Source organism: Tachypleus tridentatus, chromosome 10 (genome assembly GCF_004210375.1).
Source record: "Tachypleus tridentatus isolate NWPU-2018 chromosome 10, ASM421037v1, whole genome shotgun sequence".
In the NCBI taxonomy this organism is placed as follows: Eukaryota; Metazoa; Arthropoda; class Merostomata; order Xiphosura; family Limulidae; genus Tachypleus; species Tachypleus tridentatus.
Genome location: NC_134834.1, coordinates 144,294,481 through 144,321,901, shown reverse-complemented (window position 1 = coordinate 144,321,901; position 27,421 = coordinate 144,294,481). Strand labels below are relative to the sequence as shown.

General features: G+C 31.9%; 1 protein-coding gene across 1 annotated transcript in view; it reads left to right on the top strand.

The window, feature by feature from the left end:
- LOC143230518 (vigilin-like) overlaps positions 1-23,414 on the top strand; it is a 49,124-nt gene extending 25,710 nt beyond the window's left edge. The window contains exons 14-23 of the mRNA XM_076464224.1: positions 6,011-6,229; positions 9,583-9,669; positions 10,296-10,430; positions 13,437-13,655; positions 14,760-14,898; positions 15,804-15,952; positions 16,178-16,417; positions 18,619-18,840; positions 20,569-20,787; positions 21,743-23,414. Coding sequence (XP_076320339.1) covers positions 6,011-6,229; positions 9,583-9,669; positions 10,296-10,430; positions 13,437-13,655; positions 14,760-14,898; positions 15,804-15,952; positions 16,178-16,417; positions 18,619-18,840; positions 20,569-20,787; positions 21,743-21,970 — 1,857 coding nt within the window. The 3' untranslated portion in view covers positions 21,971-23,414. The remainder of the gene's footprint in view (positions 1-6,010; positions 6,230-9,582; positions 9,670-10,295; positions 10,431-13,436; positions 13,656-14,759; positions 14,899-15,803; positions 15,953-16,177; positions 16,418-18,618; positions 18,841-20,568; positions 20,788-21,742) is intronic.
- The last annotated feature ends 4,007 nt before the right edge of the window (positions 23,415-27,421 follow it).

Genomic DNA, 27,421 nt, shown 5'->3' with positions numbered 1-27,421 from the left:
TTGCACTTATACAACTTGAATAAACATGAAGTGAAGCCATAAATAAGTTTGTACATATTGCACTCATTTGAGACTTATTTTAGCTCATGTAGTTTGGAAATGGTGAATCTTTGAAATTGGTGATGTCAAGATCTCTGAAACAGTTTGCATGTTTCATTTTACAACTTTGAAGCTACTAAAACTAATAAAATTTTAAATTTATTATCTGAAAATGGATTTTTTTGCTGCAGCATATTTACAGTACAGCAACCATGTGTAGTTATATTAGATGGTAAGGTTTTAAAATTTCTTGCTCATAAATTGACAAACACAATCAATTGTAAATTTTAAAAGGTTCTGTAGTTATTATATGTGTGTTTGGAGGGTGTGTATTTCAGATGTAGTGATGATACGTTTAATTAATGCAATGTCAGAGTGGTCTGTACACTGCCATCTGCAATTTAAGGGTTAAGCAATAAAAATAAATTTATAGAGTATTTCACTCTAATTGTGTAACTAAAATATTTTTCTTTTAATTTATTTAATGGCCTATTGTGGCAAAATATGACTATGGTTTCTTTAAAAGTATTGGCCAAATGATTATCGTATTGGGAACATGATTGCTTTTGGTGCAAAAAAATATTTGGTACTTTAGATACATGAGAGAGATGGTATTATCACCATGTGCTTAGAAAAGTTGAAGAGTTGGTAATAAATGCTATTGAGTAACTTTGTTCTCTGTACTCCAAGTTCAAAATTAGAGATGCAGATAGTTATTGTTCAATTTTACATGAATATTTAAAAAAAGAAATTTAAGAATTTTATCATCATGATAAAATAAAGGGAAGAAAAATTTGATTGTTGACTCTTGAAGTATTTCACATGTGGAGATGATAATTTGCTGCCATTTAGTGGATTTCTTTCTTTTCTACTGTCATATTGGCAATCCACCTAATTTGTTAGGATCTCACTAGTAACATGTTGCTGGAGGTACTGTACTGCAACAAAAAAAATATGGAAGCTTGATCTGATGTTGAATTGTCTGCTTTGATGTTTCTGTTAAACCTAAATCCATACATGAAGCTCTCTTTTACTATTAAGTCAATCAATTACAAAACACTTTATGAAGTCTAATGTATCCATTTTTGATATGTAGTCAAAGGATTAGCATAGAGGTTGGCTTTAAGTATTTTACCATCCACCTTAATTTTATACCCTTTTTATCTATTTTTTAAGAATGATACATTCCTGGGATATTATTTGCACAAGATAGATCATTTAGATGACTAAAATGCACAAGGTTGTGTGTGTGTGTGTGTGTGGAGGGGATGGACAAATGTACAACAAATTTCTCTGAATGAAAGTAATTACAAATGTTTTAAATATTAAAGATTTCATAATTATTTTATGTATCATAAGATTTTTATACCTGCTTCTTAAATTATGTTATCGATTTGCAGTTGTCTAAAAAGTCTGCTGGTCTTGTAGTAAAATAGAGTTCTTAAAGTATTACATTCATACTACAGTGATATATAATATAAAACTTTTACCATGTTTATTAATTATCTGTGCATATACTTGGTTAGTTTCATTGATCTTGTAACTACAAGGCTACCTAGTAATAACTCTGATTCTAGGAAGTATATCTTCATCAAATTCAGTAAGTTTAATAATCATTAAAGTACTTTCCCTGCAAAAAAAAAATCTGAGTTTTGTTAATGAAATATTTTTACTAAAGAGTTGTTCATAAATTGTGAAACCTTTTCCAAGATAGTTAAGTGCATGGTGATAAAATAATTTACTTTCATTCTATAATATACATATTTTATTTGTATAATCTCTAGAAACTTCTAAATAAATGTTTGTTTTTTCAATAAAACTTCTTATACGAGGGCTGTTAAAAAAAAATACGCGGACTGTTTGAATTGCGTGGTTCCAGTTGGTTCCAGGGGAATCTGCTTGGTGTAGCTAGGTTCACACAGATCAGCTGATTACGACGCCATTTCCCGATTGCAGATATCTTCATTTGTGTATTAGCTACGTGGTTTTAAGTGAAGTGCGATTTTTTCGTTTGGCGGATTTCAGAATGAATGACCTGAAGGAGCAACGACTTGCTGTGAAATTTTGTGTTAAACTTGGAAAATCTGTGACTGAAACTTTTGCTATGCTTAACACGGCTTACGGTGATGTTGCTATGAAGCGCACGGCATGTTTCAAGTGGCATGAACGTTTTAAGGATGGTCGACAGTCCATTGAAGATGATGAGCATCCTGGACGCCCTTCCACGCCAACTGACGCACCCACACGCCGACAAAATCAACACCCTGGTGTGGGCAAATCGACGCCTGACTATCAGGAGCTTGCTAAAGAGTGTGGGATATCAGTTGGATCTTGTTACGAGATTTTGACCAAAATTGAAGATGCACCGCGCTGCTGCGAAATTCAGCCCTCAGAACTCGTGAGTTTTTGCCAAACACTCGATCACTGTTCTTCCCCATCCCCCCTACTCACCTGACCTTGCTCCTTACGATTTTTTCTTGTTCCCCAAACTTAAAAGACCCTTGAAAGGAAGAAGATTTGAGACGATTCCCAAGATTAAGGCAAATGCGACGAAGGAGCTGGAGGACATTACAAAAGAAGCGTACCAGGACTGTTTCAACAAGTGGAAACACCATTGGGATAAGTGTGTGCGTTGGGGAGGAGAGTACTTTAAAGGGGTCCCAGACCTGTAACTTCTAAATAAAGTACATTTTGTTTTATGACGTCAGTCCGTGTATTTTTTTAACAGCCCTCGTATTCTCAACCTTGGCACTTGCATTAGTGCAAAGTCATCAGTGTATAGTGAAATAAACAGTTTTAGAATAAGAAATAAAACAAAGAATACAATTTTTTTCATTTTAACATGACTGCAAATTGTAACAGACCATTGTAATTTATCCTGACAGCTTCAGATTTTAACCTTTTCAAAAAATTTTTTTTTTATTTCATAGTTTCTTTACAATACCTTTGGTCCATACTGATGTGAAAAGTAACAAATCACAGTTGTAACCCATTTAGATTTTTTTCTTGGAGCTTAGGGTAATCAGGCAATCAAATTACAGTCATGTAAGCATGCCCTACCCAGTTAGATGAGGTCATAAAGCTCTAGTTGTTACCTAAATTTGTAATTTTTGCAACTTAATTGCCTCGGTTAACAATAACAACAAAAAAATGTATACATGAAAAACTATACACAAAATCAGTTTGTTTTTGTTCTCTTTAGTAGATACTTTTGGTAAGCATTATAGTGTATCAATATTGGGTGTTCAATAAGAAATTCATTCAGATTTCAAATATGCATTTTAGAACACAAAATGTGTATCAGTCATTAGAACAGAAAGTCATAAACTACTGTAATTTATCTAGGTTTTGAACTAGGCTGTGACAAGGTTAAAAAAAAAATTGCTAGCTGTTCAGGACCGAAGAAGTATGCTTGCCAAAAATGAACAACAATAATAAGCTATATGTAGAAGAAAGAAAACCTACTCTTTCAGTTATTTATAAGTGTGTTTATTGGACATATATGAAATGTGTGTTTTATATATATAAATCAATAGTTCTGAAGCTATTATATACATTAATTGTAAACAGACAATTTTTTAAAATGAATATTATTAAACAATAATGATGAAATTGATATAAATAAAAAACATTACAAAGATGTTCTGAGATCAAAATTCATTTTTCCATCACCAGTCCTTGTCATCATTAAAACTCATGATGGATAATGTATGTGGTCATAGTACCTAAATATATTAGTGATATTCCATCTATTAGACAAGATACTGATGCCAATCTCAAACTAGTCAATTTCTCCAAACCTCTTCCCTTTTTATGAGACATCTGAAAAGGCAAACATATTTTTTGTGGAATATACCATCTTGTATTTCTACAAAATTCCCATCTTCCTTTTATTTAATAATTACAATACAATGTACAAGCTTATTATAGAATTGAAGACAAAAGTATAGTATGATAGGCAGAAGCTCATGTATGAATTTACATAATATTCCATATCTTCCTTTTAAAAGACTTGGTTTGTAAATGATCATTTAGTAACTTGCCTCAGTAGAAACTGATCTGTAAAAGTATTTCATTAATATTTCACGAAATGACCAGTTTGTGTGTTAACAGGATTATAAATTTGATCATTTGAACCTGAGTTAAAGTGGATTAAATCCAGTGTTTACTGATCATCCTTGTAGTAAATATTAAAGTGCACCAAGAATGGCCCTCAATTTTCTGGGGTCTTGGGTGGTCCCTAAACCTTTGGACTTTATGGATTCACACCTAGAACCAACCAGAAATTTAATTTGTTGTTTCTATCTGTGCAAGTTAAATATTTTTACAGTTTGTGTGTTTTCTTATGGCAAAGCCACATCAGGCTATTGCCAAGTCCACAGAGAGGAATGGAACCTCTGATTTTAGCATTGCAAATCTGTAGACTTACTGCTACCAGCAGGGGTATTTTTACAGCAGTTTTATTTTTAAGTATTCAAAACCTTGTGTTTCTTAAAGAATAAAACTTGCACTATGTACAGTTCTACTAATCCATACCATTTTGTAAGCATGGATACTTATCAAAATGTATTTGGAGATGTGAGGAAGGTAAGTATTCTACTTGTACAGAGCACACAAAGTTGTTACCAGTATGTTAATTATATAGATTTTTAATAGGAACATCTCTAGGTAGAATATGTATGCACCCATATTAGTAAAGTTACAGTAATCTAATGTAGCTTGGCTACTTTACAAACTACAAATTGACAAACACTTAGTATTTTGGGAAAATAGGTGACAAAGGGTAATTTTCAACAGATGGTATGTTTTATGTTTAAATTACAAAAAAGTTCATTTTGATAAACCTAAGCATTTGAATGCATATAACAGTTGATCCTCTTCAATTTATATATGGTTATAATTGTGCTAAGCTTGAGGGTTTACACATCTATTGTGTTGTTTTGGACTAATATTAAAATCTGTTTTCAGTTCTTTTCATTCATTTGTATCTTGTCAGTATTAAAACTTGTTAATTAAGATCTAAATATTCCTAAAATATTGAAACTAATTAATCTTTAGCAGAGCCAAGTATGTGTTTTATATATGTAATTTTCACTAAGTTTTTAGTTAAGGTTTGAGTATCATTTTTATGGTTTATTAGTAGTGAGTTTGTCATGCCCTAGTTTGTTCTCCTTTGAATTTGTGGAAGAGAAACTTGTTTGTTTTTTTAATTACTACTTATTTCTACCTCTTCTCTTAGTTTTCCTGTTAAATTTAATTAAATAATTCTGTGTCAGGGAGAGTTTGAGAGAGAAAATTTGGAGCATGCATTGGAAAAGTCAGAAACATGAGCATAGTGTGAGAATAAACTGTTAAACTGATTTCTGCATCACAGATCATAGTACATCGAGTTAAGTAAAATGTTTAGTGTTAATTCCAAAAAAATATATTTCCCCAAAATTTAGTCTTGTTGACATGAAGACTGGATGTTAAGGAATAAATACCACAGGCCTTGATTAAGTTTGTTTTTATCATTTTTTAAAATTCTGTTTTTGTCTGACATCAATGCTTTTTACTACTTTGTGGTTAAACACCATTGATGGGTGAATCTCTTAGAAGTAATGTGTGTGGTGTTTTAAGGTTGACAACCCATACCCTATCTTATCCCATGCAATCTCAAAATGTAGTCTTACTAACTTGAAGACTGGATGTTAAAGCATGAATGCAACAGGCCTCTCTGGGTTAAGTAGTGTTTTTTATCATTTTTTAAAATTCTTTATTTTTGTATTACATTTGCATACTTAAGTATCTGTGACCCCATAATTAAGAGTTCTTATAATTAATTAGTCTCTCCTTAGTGCTAAAGGTTGTTCTGAAGATTCGGACTTGTTCTTCAGGAGTATAATACATTACCTAGGTAGTTTGATATATAAGATGTATAAATGTTTTGTTTTTGTCATGCCTACAACTTCCACTGATTTTTTTCATTTAGGGCAATATCGTTGAAGTCGATATTATCATTCCAGCAAAGTTCCACAACTCAATCATAGGTGCCAAGGGACAGTTGATTCGCTCCATTATGGACGAATGTGGAAAAGTTACTATTCGATTTCCTCCAGAGGGCTCTGGAAGTGACAAAGTGAACTTAAGAGGTCCAAAAGAAGATGTGGACAAAGCTAAAAAACAGCTGATTGAATTATCTAATGAAAAGGTATGCTGATAAGGTGTGGATATTGCCAGAATTGTACTTAATATTTTAACCATAGTACAATACATTGAATAAAATTTATTTTCATTGGTCTCCAAGGTATTATTAGTTTAGGTTGCAACACTGGCAGGTTGCACAGTATGTGCCTTAAACCAGCTGGAAAGCTTTGTACAAAGGTGACTGGACCTTAAATATATGTTAAATTTATTTATGCTTATGAATCAGGTATTTACTTTTATATAAGTATTTTTGAGGTAAACTCCAAAGTACTCTTAAAATATACTCTCTGTTAGAGAATTGATGGTTTTAGTGTCAGTTGTATACAACAGTGATAGCCTTAATGTTATGTTACACAGGTTTAAACCACAAAAGTAGTTGTTATGTCTGGAATCTGTTTGGGAAACTTATTCTTTCCTAACATAAGAATTAGGGAAAAGTATAGCAACGTGAATAAAATAAATGTGTATTAAAACAGAATTGTTTCTAATTCACTTTACATGCATTACTACTACTGTAATGATTAAATCTTTCATAGTTGTTGAGATTATAAAATGAACTTGGCACAAGCATGTTAAATTAAACAACTCAGTATCTTGAGTACATGATCATAAGACTCTTGTCTTGTGATCGAACTGGCAAGAAATTAAACAGCTAGACATTTCATATGATTATTTGGCAATTTATTTCTTCGTAAAATATTTGGAAAGGTTAAATGTATATATATTTCTCCTTTCTTGGATCAGTACTAGTAAATGAGCAACTGCTAAGAACAGTAATACATGACACCTGCCAGAATCCCTATCAAAATGTGATTTGTGTTGTGGGTTAGAAAAACATTGGTTGAAATATTGTATCATTAGCCATCATTATCTAGGTATTACCTGAATGGAGGATTGATATTTAGCAATATTTAAACAGAAAGGATAAAAATTTTACTTTTTTGTATCATTAAACATGAAATGTAAAATCATATTAATAGTGAAAAGAAAGATGTACTGTTTGCACTCATTCTATGAATATGAAATTTGGATGAACAAACATTTAAATATAATAATTTCTGCTAATAATAATAATTCTAACCCTTTAATGTGTGTTTTTGTTTTAAAAAGCTGCTGTTATACATTATTGGCAGAAGTGATAATATTTTTTATTGCACAGTACCTTGTTATCCAATGAAAACCTGGTGAGAGGGCTGAAAGCATGCAAACAAGTGATTTAACATAGATAAAACTCCATTTATAATTTTATATATTAATTTACCCTCATTATGAGTCTTAACATTTTTAGGGACTAGTTAAGAATGATCAAAAATATTGCTTACCTTTTATGATGCTCTTTCTAAGTAGGTGTTTCCTCTTCCCTCACTTTTTACTTTTTATGAAATGCATAGCTGCATTGTTCATCATCCAGAAATGGTTGAAGAAGGTTTTGCATCATTTGTACCTCTTTCAATTATTTAAAAATCTTATTTTTTTATGGCTTAAGGTTTATAAGCCATCCCCCCCCCAAAAAAAAAAATTGGCTTTTTATAGAAGAAAATAATACCCAGGTGCACACCCTCATAATCCCCTTATTTTGCATGCAAAGTTTCAGGTCTATAGGTTCTTTCCTCTTGAAGTTTTGCCACTGACTGGTGCACGCTCTCTCTCTCTCACCCACGCATGTACAAACACACAGAGTGTTATTAGTGTAGATTATTGATGAAACTGTTTTAAGTCTTGGAAGAATATTTTGCAGCAAGTCACACTGTTAACAATATTCCCAAATGTTGATTACAGTGTTGGTGTTGGGCATTTGTTGTTTTTAAGTACAATGTTATATTTCTTGACTGGTAACTTTACACTAAATACTTTAAGGAAAACTATGAAATTATTTTAGAAATTCATGAAAGCATTCTTGAAACATATTTAAATTTTTTTTTTGAAATGGAATCTTTAGCAAGTAAATTTTTTTTATTAAAAAAATCTTGTTTATTACCTCCTGCCTGAAGGTGGTCACAAATCTAATTTATGAAAGGCTCAGTATGGCCTAAATAAACTGGAGAGTTAATAATTGGTTGGAGATGTGATGTCTCATTGAACTCATTTCTAACTTTTATGCTACTAGAAGTTACATTTACTGGATCAAAGAGCTAGAAAAAGATTTCGTGGCAGTTGGTTCTGCTGGCTAACTTCTTTGCTTCTGGTCAATAGTTAAAAACTGGTATTGTTATATTCCAGTCCTAGCTCATGTGTATAAGATCTCATTAAGGTTATTACTTCCACTTCTATTTTCATTATAATGTTGAGTGGAAGTAATAAGTCAAACACAATACGAACCTGTGTTTAGTTGTAACATGATTAACGTATCATGCACAGACAGTATTTTGTAATTGTTTGTTTGCAGTATTAATTTTTTATTGTAAAATATAAATGACTAATAGTTTCAAAATGTATGGTCATTATCAAGTTTTGTATTGGTTGGTAGCCATTTTGTACAGCTTTTGTTATGTGTTATAACTGTGTACCTTATCCATTGTTGTTATAGATCTTTCATTTGTTAGTATGTGTGACATTCACATATTGTTTGTTTCTTGTGGCCAACTTGTATTTTTTACTTGAATAACCCTTTGCTTTAATAATACCTTTTTTCTTGCTTAAGTTTATATCGTATGGTTATCTTGTATTTAGGAAATTGATTTTAAACACTAAACAAAAAAATTTTCAACTTGTACTAACACTTGAATAGCTACGTTTTGTTGCTTTTGTTAAAAAACATTATAAATAATGAATATTTAATCATTTTCAAAATGAGTATCATGCCACGAGTTGTTTTTTTTCAAAGGAGTTTCAATGTTTTTATTTCCTTACCTTCTAACAGATCAGTGGCCACAGTCTATACTAATGGAAAATTTAGCATCACAATTTTATGGTATTACAAAACAAAGTATCCAAGAATCTCAGGTGTATTTGTGTTTTCAAAAATGAATTGTCTTATGTTGCAAGCATTGAGGAATGAATGTCAAAGTGATTAAAAAATTGTAGGATAAGTAAGTGGAATACTGTTGCCTAAACAAGATTTATTGAGTAAGCCTCAGTTAAGTCTGTTTATACAATAGCTTGCCACTTGAACTGTCATATCAATAGGCTTGATAAAGGGCATTTACCTAAAACATCATTCAACAAGTGGATGTCCCTACTGCTTTGTGGAGCAGAATAGGCCATATTGGTTTATCTTTCATCCATTCTGAACAGGATATTTCAAGACTGAATGGGTACTTATCAAAATTGCACATCAGGTATTGTGTAAAAGTTCTAGGCCAGATTAACTTTGGTTTGCTATTCATTACTTGCTGTAATGTTTGTGTTCCATTCCAGCAACTCTCTAGTTACTCAGTTGAACTGAAAGCCAAACCTGAACATCACAAGTTCTTAATTGGAAGGAATGGGACAAATATTAAAAAGGTAAGAGTGTTTATTTTCAGGACGCTTACTTTAGACCAGGGATATCTGAATGTGTTAATTGCCTTTCTTAAAGCAAGTATAAGTTTGAATAATGCCAAGATAATAACGCAAGTCTTTTACAAAAAGAATATTGTCATTTAGCAAATGTATATGCATGTAGGTAGATAGGCATAAAAAATAACATCAGTACTACTATGTGATCATAGACTTCTAGTGGAATTACTATTAATTTTTTGTATAAAGCATTCAGGTCTCAGGAGCATTCAACGGATGAGGATAACTTTTGTTTTACACAACTTTAATTTTAATCCATTATTTTTGGGTTCTGGAATGATTGATAAGACTCGTGTTGCAATTGGTCTAGAGAAATCTATAGCCAGTTGTTGTCAACATTTAAAGCATGACAAAATGTTATCCAATTTCTATAAAAAATGTAAAAGCACATGATGGAGAAAAATGGGTATTTTTGGATTTAGTGTACAGGAACTACTGTAGAATATGCAGATCTGTCAACTCATCAAGCCTTCATTATTGAGTTTTCTTTGAAACAAGTAATTAATTTTTTTCTTAGCACCATTAATAAAAAGCTTTCATATAGTTTCATATATTTTAAATTATTTCAACAGGTACGAGAAAAGACAGGAGCTCGTGTTGTTTTCCCGTCAGACAAAGATGAAGACAGGGAATCCATTGTGATAATTGGTCGTAAAGAAGCAGTAATGGAAGCCAAGAAAACGCTTGAAGACATGGTAAAAGATCTGGTAAGTTATTTTTGTACTACATATCTCAACTTTTCAGAAATAACAAATTGAAGCATTACTGGTTTATAACTTTCATGAATGGATACAAACAACTAAATATTAGTATCTTGATGTGTTAACTCTCTCTACACACATTTGCCCATTTTGACTGACCTTGTGACTACTACATAACCATAAAAGCATCTATATTTTAACTACTAATGTGGTATGTGTATTTTCACAAAAGTTGGCAAGTTTTAGTAAACCTTAAAAGTCGTTTGTACGCAAAAATATTGGATATTTTAATTAAGTATTTTTACAAGATTAATCTGTGAATATATGGTCTGAGTGTAAAATGATTATCATGTTAAGAGTAAAAATACTTTTTTCTGTCTTATTTTTCTTATTACATTAGAGTTATTTCAAAAACCTCATAAATGAATATCAGGTTATATTTTAATTAAAATTCTATTTTATTTGTTATTTTCTTTACACTTAATGTTTTATGGCTCAGTCCATTTGGCTGAAATACCTGTTTTTCTGTCTAGAATGCCTGCAGATTGTAACAGAAAATTACAAATATTTACCATAACTGTCATAAGGCTTATAATGTTTGCTTTGCTCTTCGAAAGTTGTTATTTAATAGACCCACGGTACAAACTGTAGATCACGAAATGTATGTAAAGTGAGAGTACTAAATGATATAACGCACAAGCTACTCTTGAGCATATCTTTTTCATTATTTAACCATGTACGTCGTTAGTTTTCACCTTTTTAGGTAGAGCAATAAATATAACATTTACATAGAAACGAGAAATTAACACTTGCGTTTAGCCTCTGTTTTTTGTTTTGCTGTTGGTCCTATGACAGAACTTAACTGTAGTTTCTTGTAATGATATTATAGTAACTAAAAGAATAATTTATTTGAAATACATACATAAGAACACAAAATAATCACACAAAGTAAAAAGCATCGTATAGCTATTATGATTTTAACTGGCTTTCTAACTGAGATATAAGTGCTTTAAAATAATTACCTTAGCTATTTGTTTTGAACACAAGTAATAGCAACTTTGAATCTGTAGGCAAAATAACAAAATCCTTACTGAGAACAAGGTAGAATTATATGGCTTTCAGTAAGTTAGAAGTTTGACACATTTTGTTCTTTTATTTTGTTGTTGTGAATGATGAAATAGAAATTGTTAGAGAATTATTGGTAATTTATGAAACATAAGATGTTACTTTCTGGCTCGCGTCTCTGTAAACAAAGATTGAATACTATAAAAGTTAGTCTGAGAATTAATAATATTTATTCTATAATGGGTAATTTATATTACATTCAGAACATCATAGTGATGACAAAAATATGAAGTTGGCAATAAAATCTAACAGTAGTTTGTGTTTCAATATTTCCTTTTTGTATCTTAATATTGAAATTAAAGAATTTAAACTGCATTGAACTTTAATTTATTAACTGTAATATGACCAGTTTGTTTATATACATTGATAATAAAGTGGTTCAATTAAATTTTGAATGTAACTGTATGAAGTGATGTGCATATATTGATGATTTGGTTTGAAGGTGACATGGATTTCATTATAGTTTTATAAATGTGTTGTACCTGTTTCTCAGGCACACTAGCCATACATTTGCAGCCTATCAAAGGTCTAGGGTATACGTCTGAGATTTTTGATGCCTAAAAGAATTAATGAATGTTTCATGTACTGTTCCAGATTTTCATCTTGGAACTCTTAATTATATATTCAACTTACATTTTAAAGAAATATATTTATAACAGAATTATTATTTAAGGGTATATGATACACAACCCATTGTATGTTCACAATAAAGAAAGATTTTAAGAAACTACTAAAAATATATTTTGCATTGGCACTGTTTATGATAGATTGGATTATAATTCACTTAATTTAGTTTCTATAGTATTTATTCTACCTATAAAAATATATAGATAAGGCCAGTATGTTGATTAATTTATTCCTTCTGAAATGAATGTCATATTGAGTAATTTATGCCTAGTAATGTGACTGCTATACGGTGTTACTACTACAGAATACTTGTATTTTAAAGTTCGAGAAAGGAAAAGCTTTGCAATGCATATTTCATATTATAATAAAAACACTGTTGCAGTATGCTTATTCTGTGTAATTTAAAATAATGTATGAAACTACAAATTTATATTGTATACACACTTCAAAAACATCATACATTTAACTTTTAAACTCTCAGAAATGATGTGCTTTTTTTTTGTTTTTTTAAATTATATTTTTACCCCTTGCATGCATATATATATATATATATATATGACCTTGTAACCATGAAAGTATACATACTATAACTGAATTTACTAAGTGTACCTTCACAAAATTTTACAAGCTTTTAGTATGCATTTATTGTATGTGACAAATTGAATTTTTTAATTATGTACATTGCAGTGCAAAGTTTTTATTTTAAACTTTAATAATTAACTTACTAAGGAAATACAACTATGCACTTTTCAACACTGAAAGCATAGTGCAAGTTTACAGTAAACAACACATTGAATTACATCATGCATGAGTAGCTCACAGGCAGAGAAATCCTGTTTAGTATTTTTTCATATAGATTTGCTTACCTAATTGAAAGTTTTTAATTTTTACAATTCATCCAACTTAATAATACTAGCTACAAAAATCTAGACTTGTAAAAAGCCAGTAAATTAAAACTTTCTGTTGGTTATAATTAGCCCTAAATATTTTGGAGAGCATTATTTATTGTTATTTTTTGTGCACCTTGACCTACCCACATGTAAAGGATTACATGGCTTATCTTTCATTTAAAAAGCTTATGACAAAATCTGAGATCATATTTCAGGTCTCTGCATTTTTAAAGAGTTGTACTTGTTAAAGATGCAGTGATAGATATACTGACTTCAGATTATAACCTCCAAGGCCTAACTAACTACTCTACATTAAGACCAAAGTCATATTTAAGAAGACAAAAAGTAAAGATACTTTGTTGTTGTTTAGGACAAGGTGGTAACAGCAGAGATGAGAGTTCCTCCCAGGCATCATCGGCATTTTGTTTTACGTCGAGGAGAGGTACTTCGTCAAATTGCTGAAGATTTTGGTGGAGTCAATGTTAGCTTTCCTCGTAGTGGCAGTGATAGCGATCTGGTTATTTTAAAGGGAGCCAAAGAATGTGTTGAAGGGGCCAAACAAAGGATAATGGAAATTGTTTCTGAGCTGGTAAGTTTCACGGCTGCATTAAATGTGTGCAGTAAGCTAAGTAGAGAATAAATATGGATCTAAAGCTAATGTTAAAAGATCTGATGTTGTGTCCAAGTATGAATTAGAGTATTGAGAATGAAATGACAATATTTACAAGTTGATAAAGGACTCTACTTTATATATAACTTGTTGCTTTGAAGGAACTTTTCCAAGTGACTACATTATTTCATATTATGTTGTTCTTCAAGGAGAATAACCTCAGTTAATATCTTAGATGTTTGAGTAGTCACACAAAACGTTTTAGCTTGCCTCCTGGTGGGTTCAGCAGTGAGTCAGAGGACCAACAAAAGCTAAAAACTAGGTTTTGATACTCATAGTGGACACAGTATGAATACTCCATCATGTAGTTTTGTGCTAATAATGAACAAATACCACAACATCTGAAAATTTGTTTATGCAAAATTTACCTAATGAGTTGAATTAATGTCACTCTAACAAAAAACCTGAATCAGCAGTGTAACTTAAGAGATATAGATCTACCTTCAAATTGCATTAAGTTGAATACTTTTTCCAGATTTGAAACTTCTAGTTTACTTTGTTGACAAAATTGTCAGGCTGTTGAATTACTGTGCTTATAATGTCTGTTGGCCTTGATCAAAACAAACTAGAGGTAGCAAATCTATAATATATATATTTTGTTAGTTTTGAGTTTTAAGCTCAGTGTTCATAACAGTTCAAGTGGTTTTAGTTCAACAATGGCAAACAAAAAATGAACTAATCTGAGACTGCATCGTTCTTTTGGTTTTGTGTGACTTTAACTGTCAACATGACCAAATTATGAATCCAAAGGTTCTTAGTTTGAGTCTTGACGCCACATAAAGCACTTCACATAAGAGTGACGTGAAGTCCCACTCTGTGATCAAATAAGAATAGCCTAAAAGCTAGTGGTGGTGTTAAATAGCTGGCTACCTTCCCTTTTGGTTCAAAATGAGGGTCAACTATGTATGGATATTGTTTGTGTAAATGTTCTAAAAGTTAAATATATTTCTTAATATATTTAAAAGGAAGTTTTCCCCTTTGTTCCACAAAATATGTTACTGACTTCAGTTTTCACTTGTTTAGGAGGAAATGGTTACAACTGAATGTATCATCCCACAAGTATATCATCGAACAGTGATGGGTGCTAAAGGGCACAAAGTACAAGCAATCACCCAGGAATACAGTGTCCAGGTCAAGTTTCCAGATCGTGAAGTGAAAGATGGTAAGTAGCTTTCCAACAACAAATGGAGAAGTTTGTTTCCATGACATTTTAGATATAATTCATTTAGAAATTTAAATTTTCTGTGCAGGTTAGTCCCTTCAAACTTTGAGGTAGGGTGGTACCTGTTAGCACCTATAAATCTTCTGTGAACTAATGTATTAAAACTTTGAGCTAAGTGATGTCTGTTAAAGACTTTGGAAAATTGGACTAATCTCTTTAAACCTATTAAAAAGGAAAATTGGAAACATTGGAGGTCATGATTCGAGACCAAAAGCAGAAACTGTTTGTGTATTTATACTAGTGATAATAATAAAGAAACAATCTCCAGTTAGAGGCTTTAGGAAAGTATCAGAACACTTGCAAATCTTGCTTTGTTGTTTTTAATCTGTAAGATGATAAACTAATCTAATGAAATAGCAAGATGTTATTTGTGTAAAATCAATTGGAATAGTGCAGCAGTTGTAATAAATTTAGTCTGTTTTTCATGATGAGATCCAGAAAAGTTAGAGGAGTTTGATAAATGTAAACTAACTTTGAAAATTCTCTGAAGGATATGTAACAGTTAATAACTTACTGTAAAGAAAATCTGAAACTAAGAATTTCTTATTCTGTTTCACAGTTTTACAACCTGTACTCGTGTAGGACTTTAAACTGGTTTAGAACTGAATTACTTGCATAAAAATCATACTGATGCATCTAGAATGACAGTTTGAACTTTCACCTACATTTGTTTTTAATTTCCTTTAATGTTCTTCTTGTACAGGTCAAGCATTTAACTTGTTCTCACTCTTGGTAACGTAATACTTTGTGCAGCTTATCGACTGTACATTTTCCAGGCATGTTACTTCTACCTTTCTGATGTGTGATGGTACTACTGTTGTTACAAAGTTAGTATATTTCTCCAGATCAAACCGATCCACATCATAATGGTGAAGAAATGGCTGTTAATGGTGACATTGATGGTGTTGACTCAGATGAAAAACCTAGAAAATCTGACATCATTTATATTACTGGAAAGCATGAGAATTGTTTGGCAGCCAAGGAAGCTTTGCTGGTAAAATCTTAGATAAACCATTTTATTTTGTCCTTTAAGTTTCTTTATTGAATAATAAACAATATTAAATTCATAAGGTTATTAGTTGTGCTAATAATTGGGCAGTTGCTTGCATGTTAACATTAAATATTTTATATATGTGTAATAGCTGTTATGCGATTTTAAAGTGTAAAAAAAAAATTACAGGTTTTCACAACAATATTTAAAAGTGTCATATTCTTTCAGGCTCTTGTGCCAGTTACCATAGAGTTGAGTATCCCCTATGACTTTCATCGGTACATAATTGGTCAGAAAGGAAAAGATGTTCGTGATATGATGGACAGGTATGATGTGAGCATCAAAGTGCCTGCTGCCAGCTCGGAAAGTGAGATAATTGAAGTAAGTGGGCCACCTGCAAACGTAGAGCAAGCCAGAGAAGCCCTCATGAAGAGAGTTCAAGAGCTGGAAGAAGAGAAACAGGACAGGGTAAATATAACATTTTCTACCCATTTTGTGGTAGTAAAGGCTCTTGTAATGTGTTCACGTGTTGTTTGGATGTTGAATTTTTTTATATTGTTGGAAAGATGCCCATTTATAAAACTAGGTACAAATAATGAAGGGAAAGACTACATCATGCTGCTATTTACTTTTTATTAGCAAACTTGTGGGTGCATTGTATTTGTGCATATGTGTGCACTTTTTAAATATATCACCCACTTTGGGTTTATTTCTTTATTAAAATCAGCAGTCATCATTTGTCAAAGGTTGCTGTTGCATTTTGGTCTATTTCCATAAATATTAAGATTAACAAAACTACTGTGTTTTTGTTATAAACTTTGACATGATCTACGTGTTATCTTTAGGGAAAATATCTGGTTCATTTTCTGGTGTTATTTTATTTACTGAACAGTGAATTGTCTAATTATCATTATTACACTTGTCTTTCATTGTTGATATATACTTAAGTTTTTCAGTTTGGAGATTTACTGAAAATGTTTTCTTGAGTTTGATCTCTTGTTAATTTTTATGTTAGTAAAGATTAAAGAATATTTTTTTTTCACACAGTGTTATAGTTTTGAGCTGAGATTTGTCACATAATGTTTGTTTTGTAATATATTGTAGTTAAGAATCTTAACTACTTTCTCCAGCCTATTAATAATGTTTGTGGTTCTTCAAAACAAAATTTTACCATAGATCCAATTTTCCATTTGTATTTTTCACAATTTCTCAGTCTGCATTCACAATGTTGTTATGTGCAAAAAGCTTTTGGTAGCATAATTTGTAAACAAAATGAGTATGGGGAATAATGCAAGTCAACACAGTAAAGTGTGTCCTAATAGTGCTGTGAAGTGTAGTGATCACAAAAATCCAATGTGTCTTGCAGACTTGGTGATTATCTCAAGTTACTTCTAAGCAGTACATATCACAGCACTATTAGGACACACTTTACTGTGTTGACTTGCATTATTCCCCATACTCAATTTGTTTACAAATTATGCTACCAAAAGCTTTTTGCACATAACAACATTGTGAATGCAGACTGAGAAATTGTGAAAAATACAAATGGAAAGTTGGATCTATGGTAAAATTAGAAATGACATGACCAAATGTATGTAAGTGACTTTCACAGTTAAATATGTTAAAGCAAGACATGAAACCAAACTGCTTTGAGTAAATGGCATCACTCAAATAGATTATATTATGTAAGTTTCTCAATCAAGGTTTTTATAGCAACTGTTAGAAAGCTTGTTAAGAAAACTTGTTGCTGTATGTAGTATTTTGAGAGTAATAAATTCTTTCAACTGAACCATTTAAAGAGATTGTAACAAAACAGTCATATTTTAGTAATAATAGAAATCCTTTAGTTTTGACATTGTACCTTCTTTAATTCTTTTGCAGTGCAGTGTTGCCCAAAAAATGGCCCATGTTTCACCTTGGATTATTTTATCACATTGATGATTAACCCCATTTCAGACTACAGAGCACCTTTTAGATGTTAAATGTACACTTGCATATCAAATTTTAAAAGTTACATGAAAATTTCATTCTTTATCAACAACTTTTAACTGAGATGTTTTAAAATTAATATTTTGTCACTTTGTAGCATTTGTTTAATGCCATTCACAGGTAAAAAAAACAACAAACTTTCATTTCTCCACAGTTCCATAAACATTGCCTGTAAGTAACACACACATTTATTTAGAATTTTTCTGCCCATTTGAAATGTATTTTTATATTTGCTAAGAAACTATCATCCATTCAGAATATAACTAATTTTTTATTTCTCACAGTACTCTTTTCTTTGGTTTTATGACTTCAAGCTGTTGTTTCAACCTTTTTACGATCTGAATGACTACTAATGAATCTCAAATTTTAAAATGACTACAGGCAAAGTTTCAATACCATTGGATAAGCAGCTTAAGAAATGTCTACATTAATGTAGAATGATTGAAGTTGTGTGAGAAATAATTTGTGTTTTTACAGGAATGTAACTAAATGCAGTTCATACAAAGAAGGTTGATGGAATTTAATTAGTGATATAGAATATTTGCAATTAAATCACACATCTGAGAATTTTTTTTGTGGTCTACGTGTCACAAGATTGGGTAATCTTGTTAGGATTAGCAAGTACACTAAGCAATGAGAAACACATTTTGAAGGTTACTAATAATAATTTTACTGGCCAGGTGCTACGTAGCTTCCAGTTGACCCTCGAAGTTGATTCAAAGCACCACCGACACATCATTGGTCAGAAAGGGGCTGTAATTAGCAAGATCCGAATGAATCATAAAGTTCAGATTCATCTGCCTGAACGAGGAGACCCCAATCAGAACTTTATTACTATCATTGGCTACGAAAGTAATGCTGAAGCAGCCAAGGAAGATATTTTGAAGATTGTTCACAAATATGTAAGTAGAAATTAGTTGTTTGTGTGTATATGTTACCCAAAATTGCTTTTTTTCCCCTCCTTTTATAACTGTTGGCCTTCCAAAATGTCTATAAAAGAACTAAAAACTAGGTTATGAAAAGACAACTGAAAATTCTTTATCTTAATGGTTGGAAAAACAAAATTTTTGCTGACAGATCCTGTAGTGTAACTGATTGAATGACAAAAAGAAAAATTTGTTAGCAATTGTAGTTCATGGAAACACAATGGGTTACAGATCTATCAATGGAAAGAACAAAATGGCTGTTGAACAGTTGATAGAAAGATGAGGTGACTGACAAATCCTGTAGCTTAGCTGACGGAACAACGAAATGACTGGATTATCTAGCTTAGCTGACGGAACAACGAAATGACTGGATTATCTAGCTTAGCTGATGGAACAATGAAATGACTTATAGATCCTTCTTTGAATAAAGTTATTGGATTGTGATGGAGATAAGTTTCTCTGTCACAATACCCAGTGTAGAAACTGACCAAAAAGTGATTGTTTGCAATATTTATAATGTTTTGTTTAAATTGTATGTGAGCTTTATTGTAGACCCTGTAAGTTAAAGTTCTGGTCTCTTAAGGAATCAGTTGCAAACATATACATATATATGTATGTATTATATTGTTATAACTTAAAAAACCAGACGAAACAAAAATAAAGAAATGCTGCACTAATTGGAAATATCCCAGGGTACAAACATAAAATGTACCCTAAGTTTTGGAGGTGACTGAAGAAGTAGGACCCATATTGCAGTGGGGATACACCATCTATCAGTCTTAACCTCAATTTGCCAGTTTCACCTAAGAAATAAAAGAGTAGCAATAGATATAGAAATAGAAATTAGGAGAGCGAGATGCAAGTGCTCAAGCCCACAATGTCCCAAATCTATATCTTTCACTGAAGAAGAAAAATTAATTGAAATAAGAATAAAAAAAATAAGGTACTACCATTTGGAGATAAATTGAAAACATACATCTTGAATTTAGCATTCCAGCCCCCAATATGATAGAAAGGGATTAAGTTATAGCACAGAAGACAAATTATACTAGTATAAAGCACCTCATCCAGTTACCTAAACAAACTAGTATTGCAGAGTGTATGTGTATAAAGTAGGGCAGAATTATTAAAATTTCTAATAACTATTTTTAGTCACAGAGAAGGTCATTTAAGGAAAATTTCTCCAATTTTTATTTCTTGATTTAGTATATTTTTATATTTGTTTTAGAATAGTTTAATTATTTAAAGTTTCTTTATTAAATCCTTTAACTATTAATTTTTGTATCAGTATTTCCACAATTTACTTACCTTTATCAAAATGTATTAATTTTCACTAAAATACATGCATATGTATATATTTTTCTATTTTAATGAAATATTCATTGAAAAAGTTGATGGGAGAGGGTCCATCAACAATAATTTTAGGGTGAAGAATTACTAAAAGTTCAAAGCTGTTCATTTTCATTGCTGATTTGATAAGTTTACAGTTGAGTTTGATTGAACATTTATTTCCTCACATTAAAAATTATGTACATGATATACCAAAGCTGATGTAGAGAACTGTGCTGACAAATGAGAAAAGAACATAATCTGTCTGTTGTTAAACATCGGTTACTTCTGTGGAAGTATACAGTACCAAGCTGATGTTCATTTCTCGGTATTAATGCAAAGGTCTTAGATTACTAACGTTCTTTCTTATCTTAGGAAGAAATGGTTACAGAAGAAGTGACAATTGACTCTCGTGTTCACTCTCGACTTATTGGCACAAGAGGACGCACAAGAAAGAAGATTATGGATGAATTTGATGTAGATCTCCAGTTTGCTCGCACTACGGACTCGAATCCTAACTTGGTGGTAATCACAGGAATGAAGGAAAATGTTGAAGATTGTAAAGATCATATGTTGAACTTGGAAGAAGAATATGTAAGTTAACTTGTGTACTGTAAGTTAACTTGTGTACTGTAAGTTAACCAGCAACTTGTGTACTGTAAGTTAACTTGTGTACTCGTGAGACAAACTTTCTTAAAGTACAATTTTTGTGATTTAAAAAACAAAAAATCAGCTGGGGATATATATCATATAGAGAAGTTTATTCCAGTGAAAGACTATGAAGGTTGCATTAAAACAACAATTCTAGTGTTAGGTGGTGTGTTGCCACATCCTGTCTTCACTTTTACGGTTATATTTTATTGATTCGTTCTGACAGTCAAGTAAGGGTTACAGAATATGTATTAAAATGCCTCCTAGATTCATACCCCAGTCGCTCAGTTGTAAGTTTGCAGACTGACCAGGTTTCAGTACTCATGGTGGTTACAGCACAGATAGCCAATTGTGTGGCTTTGTACTTAATAACAAACTGAGTCCACAAGGGTCACTTTTGGTGATTTTTAAACTTTATGTGAAGAAGAAATGTGGGCTATTTTTGCTGCTACTTCTGCATGTTGCTGGAAATTATTTACAACATAAATATGATTTAAATAATAACAAAATTGTATTTCTATGTTTGTTTATGTTTATCATTGCTTTTTGTATGCCTTCATATTAGTAGAGGCAGTAAGTGATCATTTGACAGGTTTATTATTATTGTCTAATGTAATTAACAAGTCAGTATTAATTTAAAAATGTGGTCTCATTTAGTGACCTTCAGTATGACATTTCTGTGTATTTCCGTTGTCAGAATTTTGAAATCCCATTATTTTCAATTTGGAGATTATAAATAATCCAACAGAAGTTGTATAGAACATATATCATTCAAAGTTGAAGTATGTCAAAATTTTGTGTAAAGTTTTTAAATTCATATATTATTTTTGGTTTCTTAAAAAGCCGTATCAACGTATGAATATTTCTTAATCCACTTTTATCAAATATCTTTCTAAAGCTGCAAGATATAACGGAGAATGAGTTTATGTATCAGTATCAGGCACCAACTGCACGATCGTCTGGTGAAGATTTCCCTCAAAATAAAGGTGAAACAAAGGAGATCATCATAAAGGGTGGACCGTGGGAACAATCCCAAAATGCTCCTGACACCACAAGTACACAAGAATTCCCGTCCTTTGGCTCTGGAGATGCTCCTAAACCTGTAGCATGGGGTCCTCGTCGGTGAGATTACGTGTTATCTCCATCAGATTTGAAGAATGGCTTTTTGATAACTCTGAGATTTTTGTTGATTGCCATTTATTTGCTTTTTCTTGAGCTTCACCCATTTTCTTTAGTTTTGAAGGTGAAAAATCTTTTAAAATGTGTTTTGTCTGCAATGGCGTGTTGTATTTCTTGAGTAATATATAAATATAAATAAGAGATGTTTAGCTTTTGTTCCATGTGTAATAGTTAGAGCTTCAAAAATTTTTATTAACCTGAAATATGCCATTTAATTTGTCAAGTAGTATTTTTATTGGTCAAGAAGGAATTATGTGGACTATCCATACAGTTTTTTTTAATGTGTTTTCAACGAGAAATTTTAGAAATTCAACTTTCTGTTGAATCGGAAAAAATGTTATTTTTTTGTTTATACATGTTTAAGAACTGAAAATTTTATCTCTGTTACATTCGGGTATGTAATTTTGGACTAAAGAAAATTTCCAATTAATGTGTGTGTGTGTGTGTGTGCGTGCGTGCGTGTATGTCATGAGTGTCTTTTACCACAATAAACTGACGCCATTTTCCCTTAAATTGTAGCATAAAGAAATTTTGTAAAGGATCAGGGTAAATTAATTATGGTATCAACCACTTTTTTTGGATTATTTTCTCTTAATTTTTCTTTCGTTTCTGGTACGTTTATTTTTCTTTCAGTGTGAACTGTTTAATACATAAAGGGTCATTAGCTGGTATTAGAAGTATAGCCAAATGAATACATATTTCACATGTGATATTTGGCTAAATTTCTAACACTTTTGACATTGGTACCCAACGATCATTTATTGGACAATAACTTTGATATGGTTCTCAGTGGCAGTGGTCTAATCTTATGTGAATTTACCGAGAAATACCTTGATACAGTTACACTTTATGAAGTAGTAATGTAATCCATTTAAATTTTTATGGGGCAGTATTTTAATCCAAAGTATTTTTATGGGGTCTTATTCATCGTAATTTTAAAATAATGTTACACTGTATCCCAAAAATTACTTGTTTTATACCAAAAGACGTAATTGTATGCCACGTGCACGTTCAGTGTTTGCAAGTACTCCATCATTTGACCCCTCATGTAATACACAGTTACTTCGTACAATGGATATATATATTTTATATACGTATATCTTTTAAAGTTGAGCAACATTTAAAGTTAAGATGCTTCTGTGAATTTATTAGGATGCAAAAATAAATATTCTTAACAGTTCTACGTGATGTCAGTTTTAATTTCGAGGTCATTGGACGTCACAACTTTTTAGATGACCAGCCGTGGGTGACTGGTTTTGTGGATCTATGCATTTTGTGTAATTAATGAAATCAATAGACTTAACCGATTGTGCTGAAACGAGAGTTTTGTATATTCCTGAAACTGAAGTTTATGTTACGATCTGCTGGAATAAAGTTTATATATCAAACTATGTTTGTGTGTGTTGTTAGCTTTTGTTTAATTTTATTGGTTAACATTATCTTGTGATCGGATCAGTTGCCCAGATCTCAAGTTTCCTTTGTGAAATTCCTGAAACCTCCAAAATATATTTCAAGTGTTATTTTCTCTACCCTAACTCAAAACGGGATCAGTCAATCTGACCGACCTTGTAACCACAAAAAAATCAAAATAAATATAAATTACCCCTTTTTTATTCATCCAGACTGACTTTTTATTGTAACTTAAATTTTATATTTTCATTGCCCTTTGAACCATGTCTTAACATTCACACCATCACAAGTTGTAAATCACTAGGGTCACGTGCAACGTACGTTACACAAAAGCGAAGTTTTGTACATGAAAAAGGAACAAAAACAATGAGCATTGATGTAGGAATATCAAGACGTACAGTGGCGTGTTGTGTGACCAAAACAACTTGCATGGGCCTATGTGTTATTAACATCAGTGACATTTCAGGATTTTCTACCTTCTGTAGCTCGGGCTGTGGTAATCCAAACTATCGCATATTTTGGAGTGGTTATACTTTACTGGACTCGTATTTCACATATCAAATTTAAAAGCAATCCATTAAGAAATGCGTGAAAAATAAAATCTCCAATTTTGATTGAAGATCTTTCTTTTCTTATTCGCATGGAAACTTTGATAGGAAAACATACTTTTACAAATTCTGTTATTTGGTGCACAGAAGTTTTTAAAACCTACTGTTTAGGTGTAAAAATTTGGTCTAAATATAAACCACACGTGCAAAGGTATTTAACAAAAACCGGCCAATTTGACTAAAAATTTTGCGTATGCCTACTCACTCACGTGATCCATCGACCTAACAGTTTTACTACAACTTTACATTTGAGTGAAGGTTGACAATTTTAATATTTTGTCATTCGGGTTCAAGACTGCTGACTTGGAGCAGAAAAATTCCAGGGTATATTATACTAGAGATACATAAGTACTAGTTAGACCAACCAAACTAAATTAACAGTTCCTAGCTGAAGTTTCCTAAAAGAAACTCAGGTGCGCAGTTATTATTAATTAGTAACTTTTAATAAATTATTCTAATTAAAGAGAGTTTAGCATCACATGATATTAAACAATTAGTCTAAATAATGATGCTTGATACGGCTGTACCAACTTCATGCGGGTGATAACAAGAAACTGTTGATTTAGATTCCATGGCCTTTCTCTAAAATAAGTTAACTTTGTTTTAGAGAGGAAAAACTACTAGAATCTGATTGGATGTATAAAGTAAAGATATATTCCAAGTAATGGGGTTGCAAGGGTAAAGTCTGTGTTGGTTACTATCGAGTGTGGTTTGTTGGTATGTATTGACAAAGTCATGATATCTAATCAAAAACAATTTAAAGGGGGGGGATTGTACATGCGATTTAAGGCATGTCAAAATTGACCGGCAAACTGATTTCTACATTTAATAATAAGTTTACAGTAAATATTCATTAATTAATTAAGTCGCTTTTTTTTTCTTTTCCCACAAGCATTCCTTAAGTTGAAGAAAAACCGCAGCCTAACTGACTAACAAATGGATATTACTGTAAAAGTTTTTAGGAGCACAATTAATGTAGCTACCAGCTTGGCTGCATCTTTTTTTTCACACCTCAGTTATTTTGAATTAGATTTACATTCAGGAAGCTTAACATATCATGTGTAAGATACCATTTTACATGGCGTTTTGAAAAGTGTTTATGGAGAGTATGTGTTACAATCAAATTTTGTATCTTATAACGAATTTATAATAAGCTAAGAAAACTAGTAGAAATAGATCGAATAAAATACAATCTATTTATTAGGGTTTGTTCAAACTTTTTACTTTGATAACTTAAGTCTAGTTATACGCTTTAAAAAAAATCAAACACTGACGTACCAAAGCTTGTTATTTTTTCTCGTTACTGCGGGGGTGAGGACACTGTAATCAGTTTTGCGTATGTCTGTCTTTCTGACACTGTAATCAGTTTTGCGTATGTCTGTCTTTCTGCGCGCGTATCTCGTAAACTTAACAGACTGATGTACATGGAAATTTAATTGGTATTAAACGAAATAGAACTGTACTGCAATAAGTGGAGAGTTAAAATAAAAGAGCATAAAATTAATTATTTACAAAATCGTACAAAATAAGCAAGTTAATACCAGGGGAACTCCATCTTTTTGTTCTTTTTTTTTACAGGTTATAATTAGAGACTGCATTGATTCAAAATTAAACTGGATACTATACATAATGGCATTAAAACAAGAATTTGGAAAAGAGCGCGTTGCCTTAAAGGTTCCTGACAACAAACAAGGAGATTCACTAGAAAACATCAAAAATTTACAGGATATTTCATAATACCAGTTACAACGCTAAAATGAGGGGTTCGATTCCCCTCGGTGACCTCAGCAGATAGCCCGATGTTGCTTTGCTATAAAAATCACATAATACCAGTCGTAAAATATGTCTGCATGATGGATAAATGTATCATCCTAAATCAACACATCAGCAACTTAAAAACCATATTTTAACGAAAGCATTTAGAGTCCCACGATTAAGAAACTCAGTATTTCTATTCAAACATGTTGACTCTATTAGACAGATTCTTGGATAATTCGCTTCGGTATTATGAGAAAAATATTAACAAAATGAACTGAGAAGCGAACTACGTGATGAATCAAGCCCCAAATATTTCTCCCTTCTAAACATAGTAAGCAAGAAACTTATAAAGCAAACAGTGTTAGGCCAACTGTATTGTAAACACGGAATAATCGCGCGTTCTTAAAGCTCGCCAGTAATATACGAGTTGATATTACCCCATGATACAAAAAGTGTACGTTAATTAAATCTGCGGACAATGGGCAAAATATAACACTGTGAGTGATGCAACAACAGCGTAACCTTGGATTCAGTTAGAGTGCAATCAAAATATAATTTACCGGCATGGCCAGGTAGTTAAGGCACTCGACTCGTAATCTGAGGGTCGCGAATTCGAATCCCCGTAGCACCAAACATACTCGCCGTTTCAGCCGTGGGGGCGTTATAATGTTACGGTCAATCGCACTATTCGATGGTAAAAGAGTAGTCCAAAACTAGGCGGTGGGTGCTGATGACTAGCTGCCTTACCTCTAGCCTTATACTACTAAATTAAGGAAAGCTAGCGAAGACAGCCCTCGTGTAGCTTTGGGCGAAATTCAAAAACAAACAAACAAAACCTGGCCCTCCCTGGTCCGAAATATGGACTGAATACGGATCAGGAATAAATGAAAACCTTAAACAAGATGGGAAGTCAGTATGGGGCAGTCCACCCAAAGTTGGTCGTGTTTGTTTATGTTTAAATTTCGCATAAAGCTACACGTGGGCCATTTGGGCTAGCCATCCCTAATTTAATAGTGTAAAGCTAAAGGAAAGGTAGTTTAATCATTGCTACCCACTGCCACCTCTTAGGCTACTCTTTTCCAACGTATAGTGGGAGTGACCATAAATTATAACTACCCCACGGCTGAAAGTGCGAGCATGTTTAGTGTTATGGGAATTCAAACCCACGATCCTCAGACTATGAGTCGAGCGCTCTTACCACCTGGCCATACCAGGCCAATTAAGTTGGGATTCAAATAATCTTTAAGCTTTTTTTTTTTTTTTCAATAATGGAGAGACAAGTTCAACAAGTCTGTGAAGTGCGATCGCATTTCTACCAAATTTCAAGGTCACATCAAGGTTGAGAATCCTCATCACACAAAAAAAAATTATTGAATTATTCTATTTATTGAACCTAATTTGCTGAAAACTAAAAACATAAAAATTAAAATACTTAAGTAAAATGCACTGTTAGAATAACAAAACGTTTATGTTTCAAATGGTTATAAAAAGTAAAGATTTTTCACCGTATCGATATATCGAGATAATATTATTTCAACTGAAAGTTTTTTAAATTCAAATCTGAAGTGTAAGAAACAGATTTCATTCACATTTTTAACAGATCTGACCAAAAGTAGAAAACT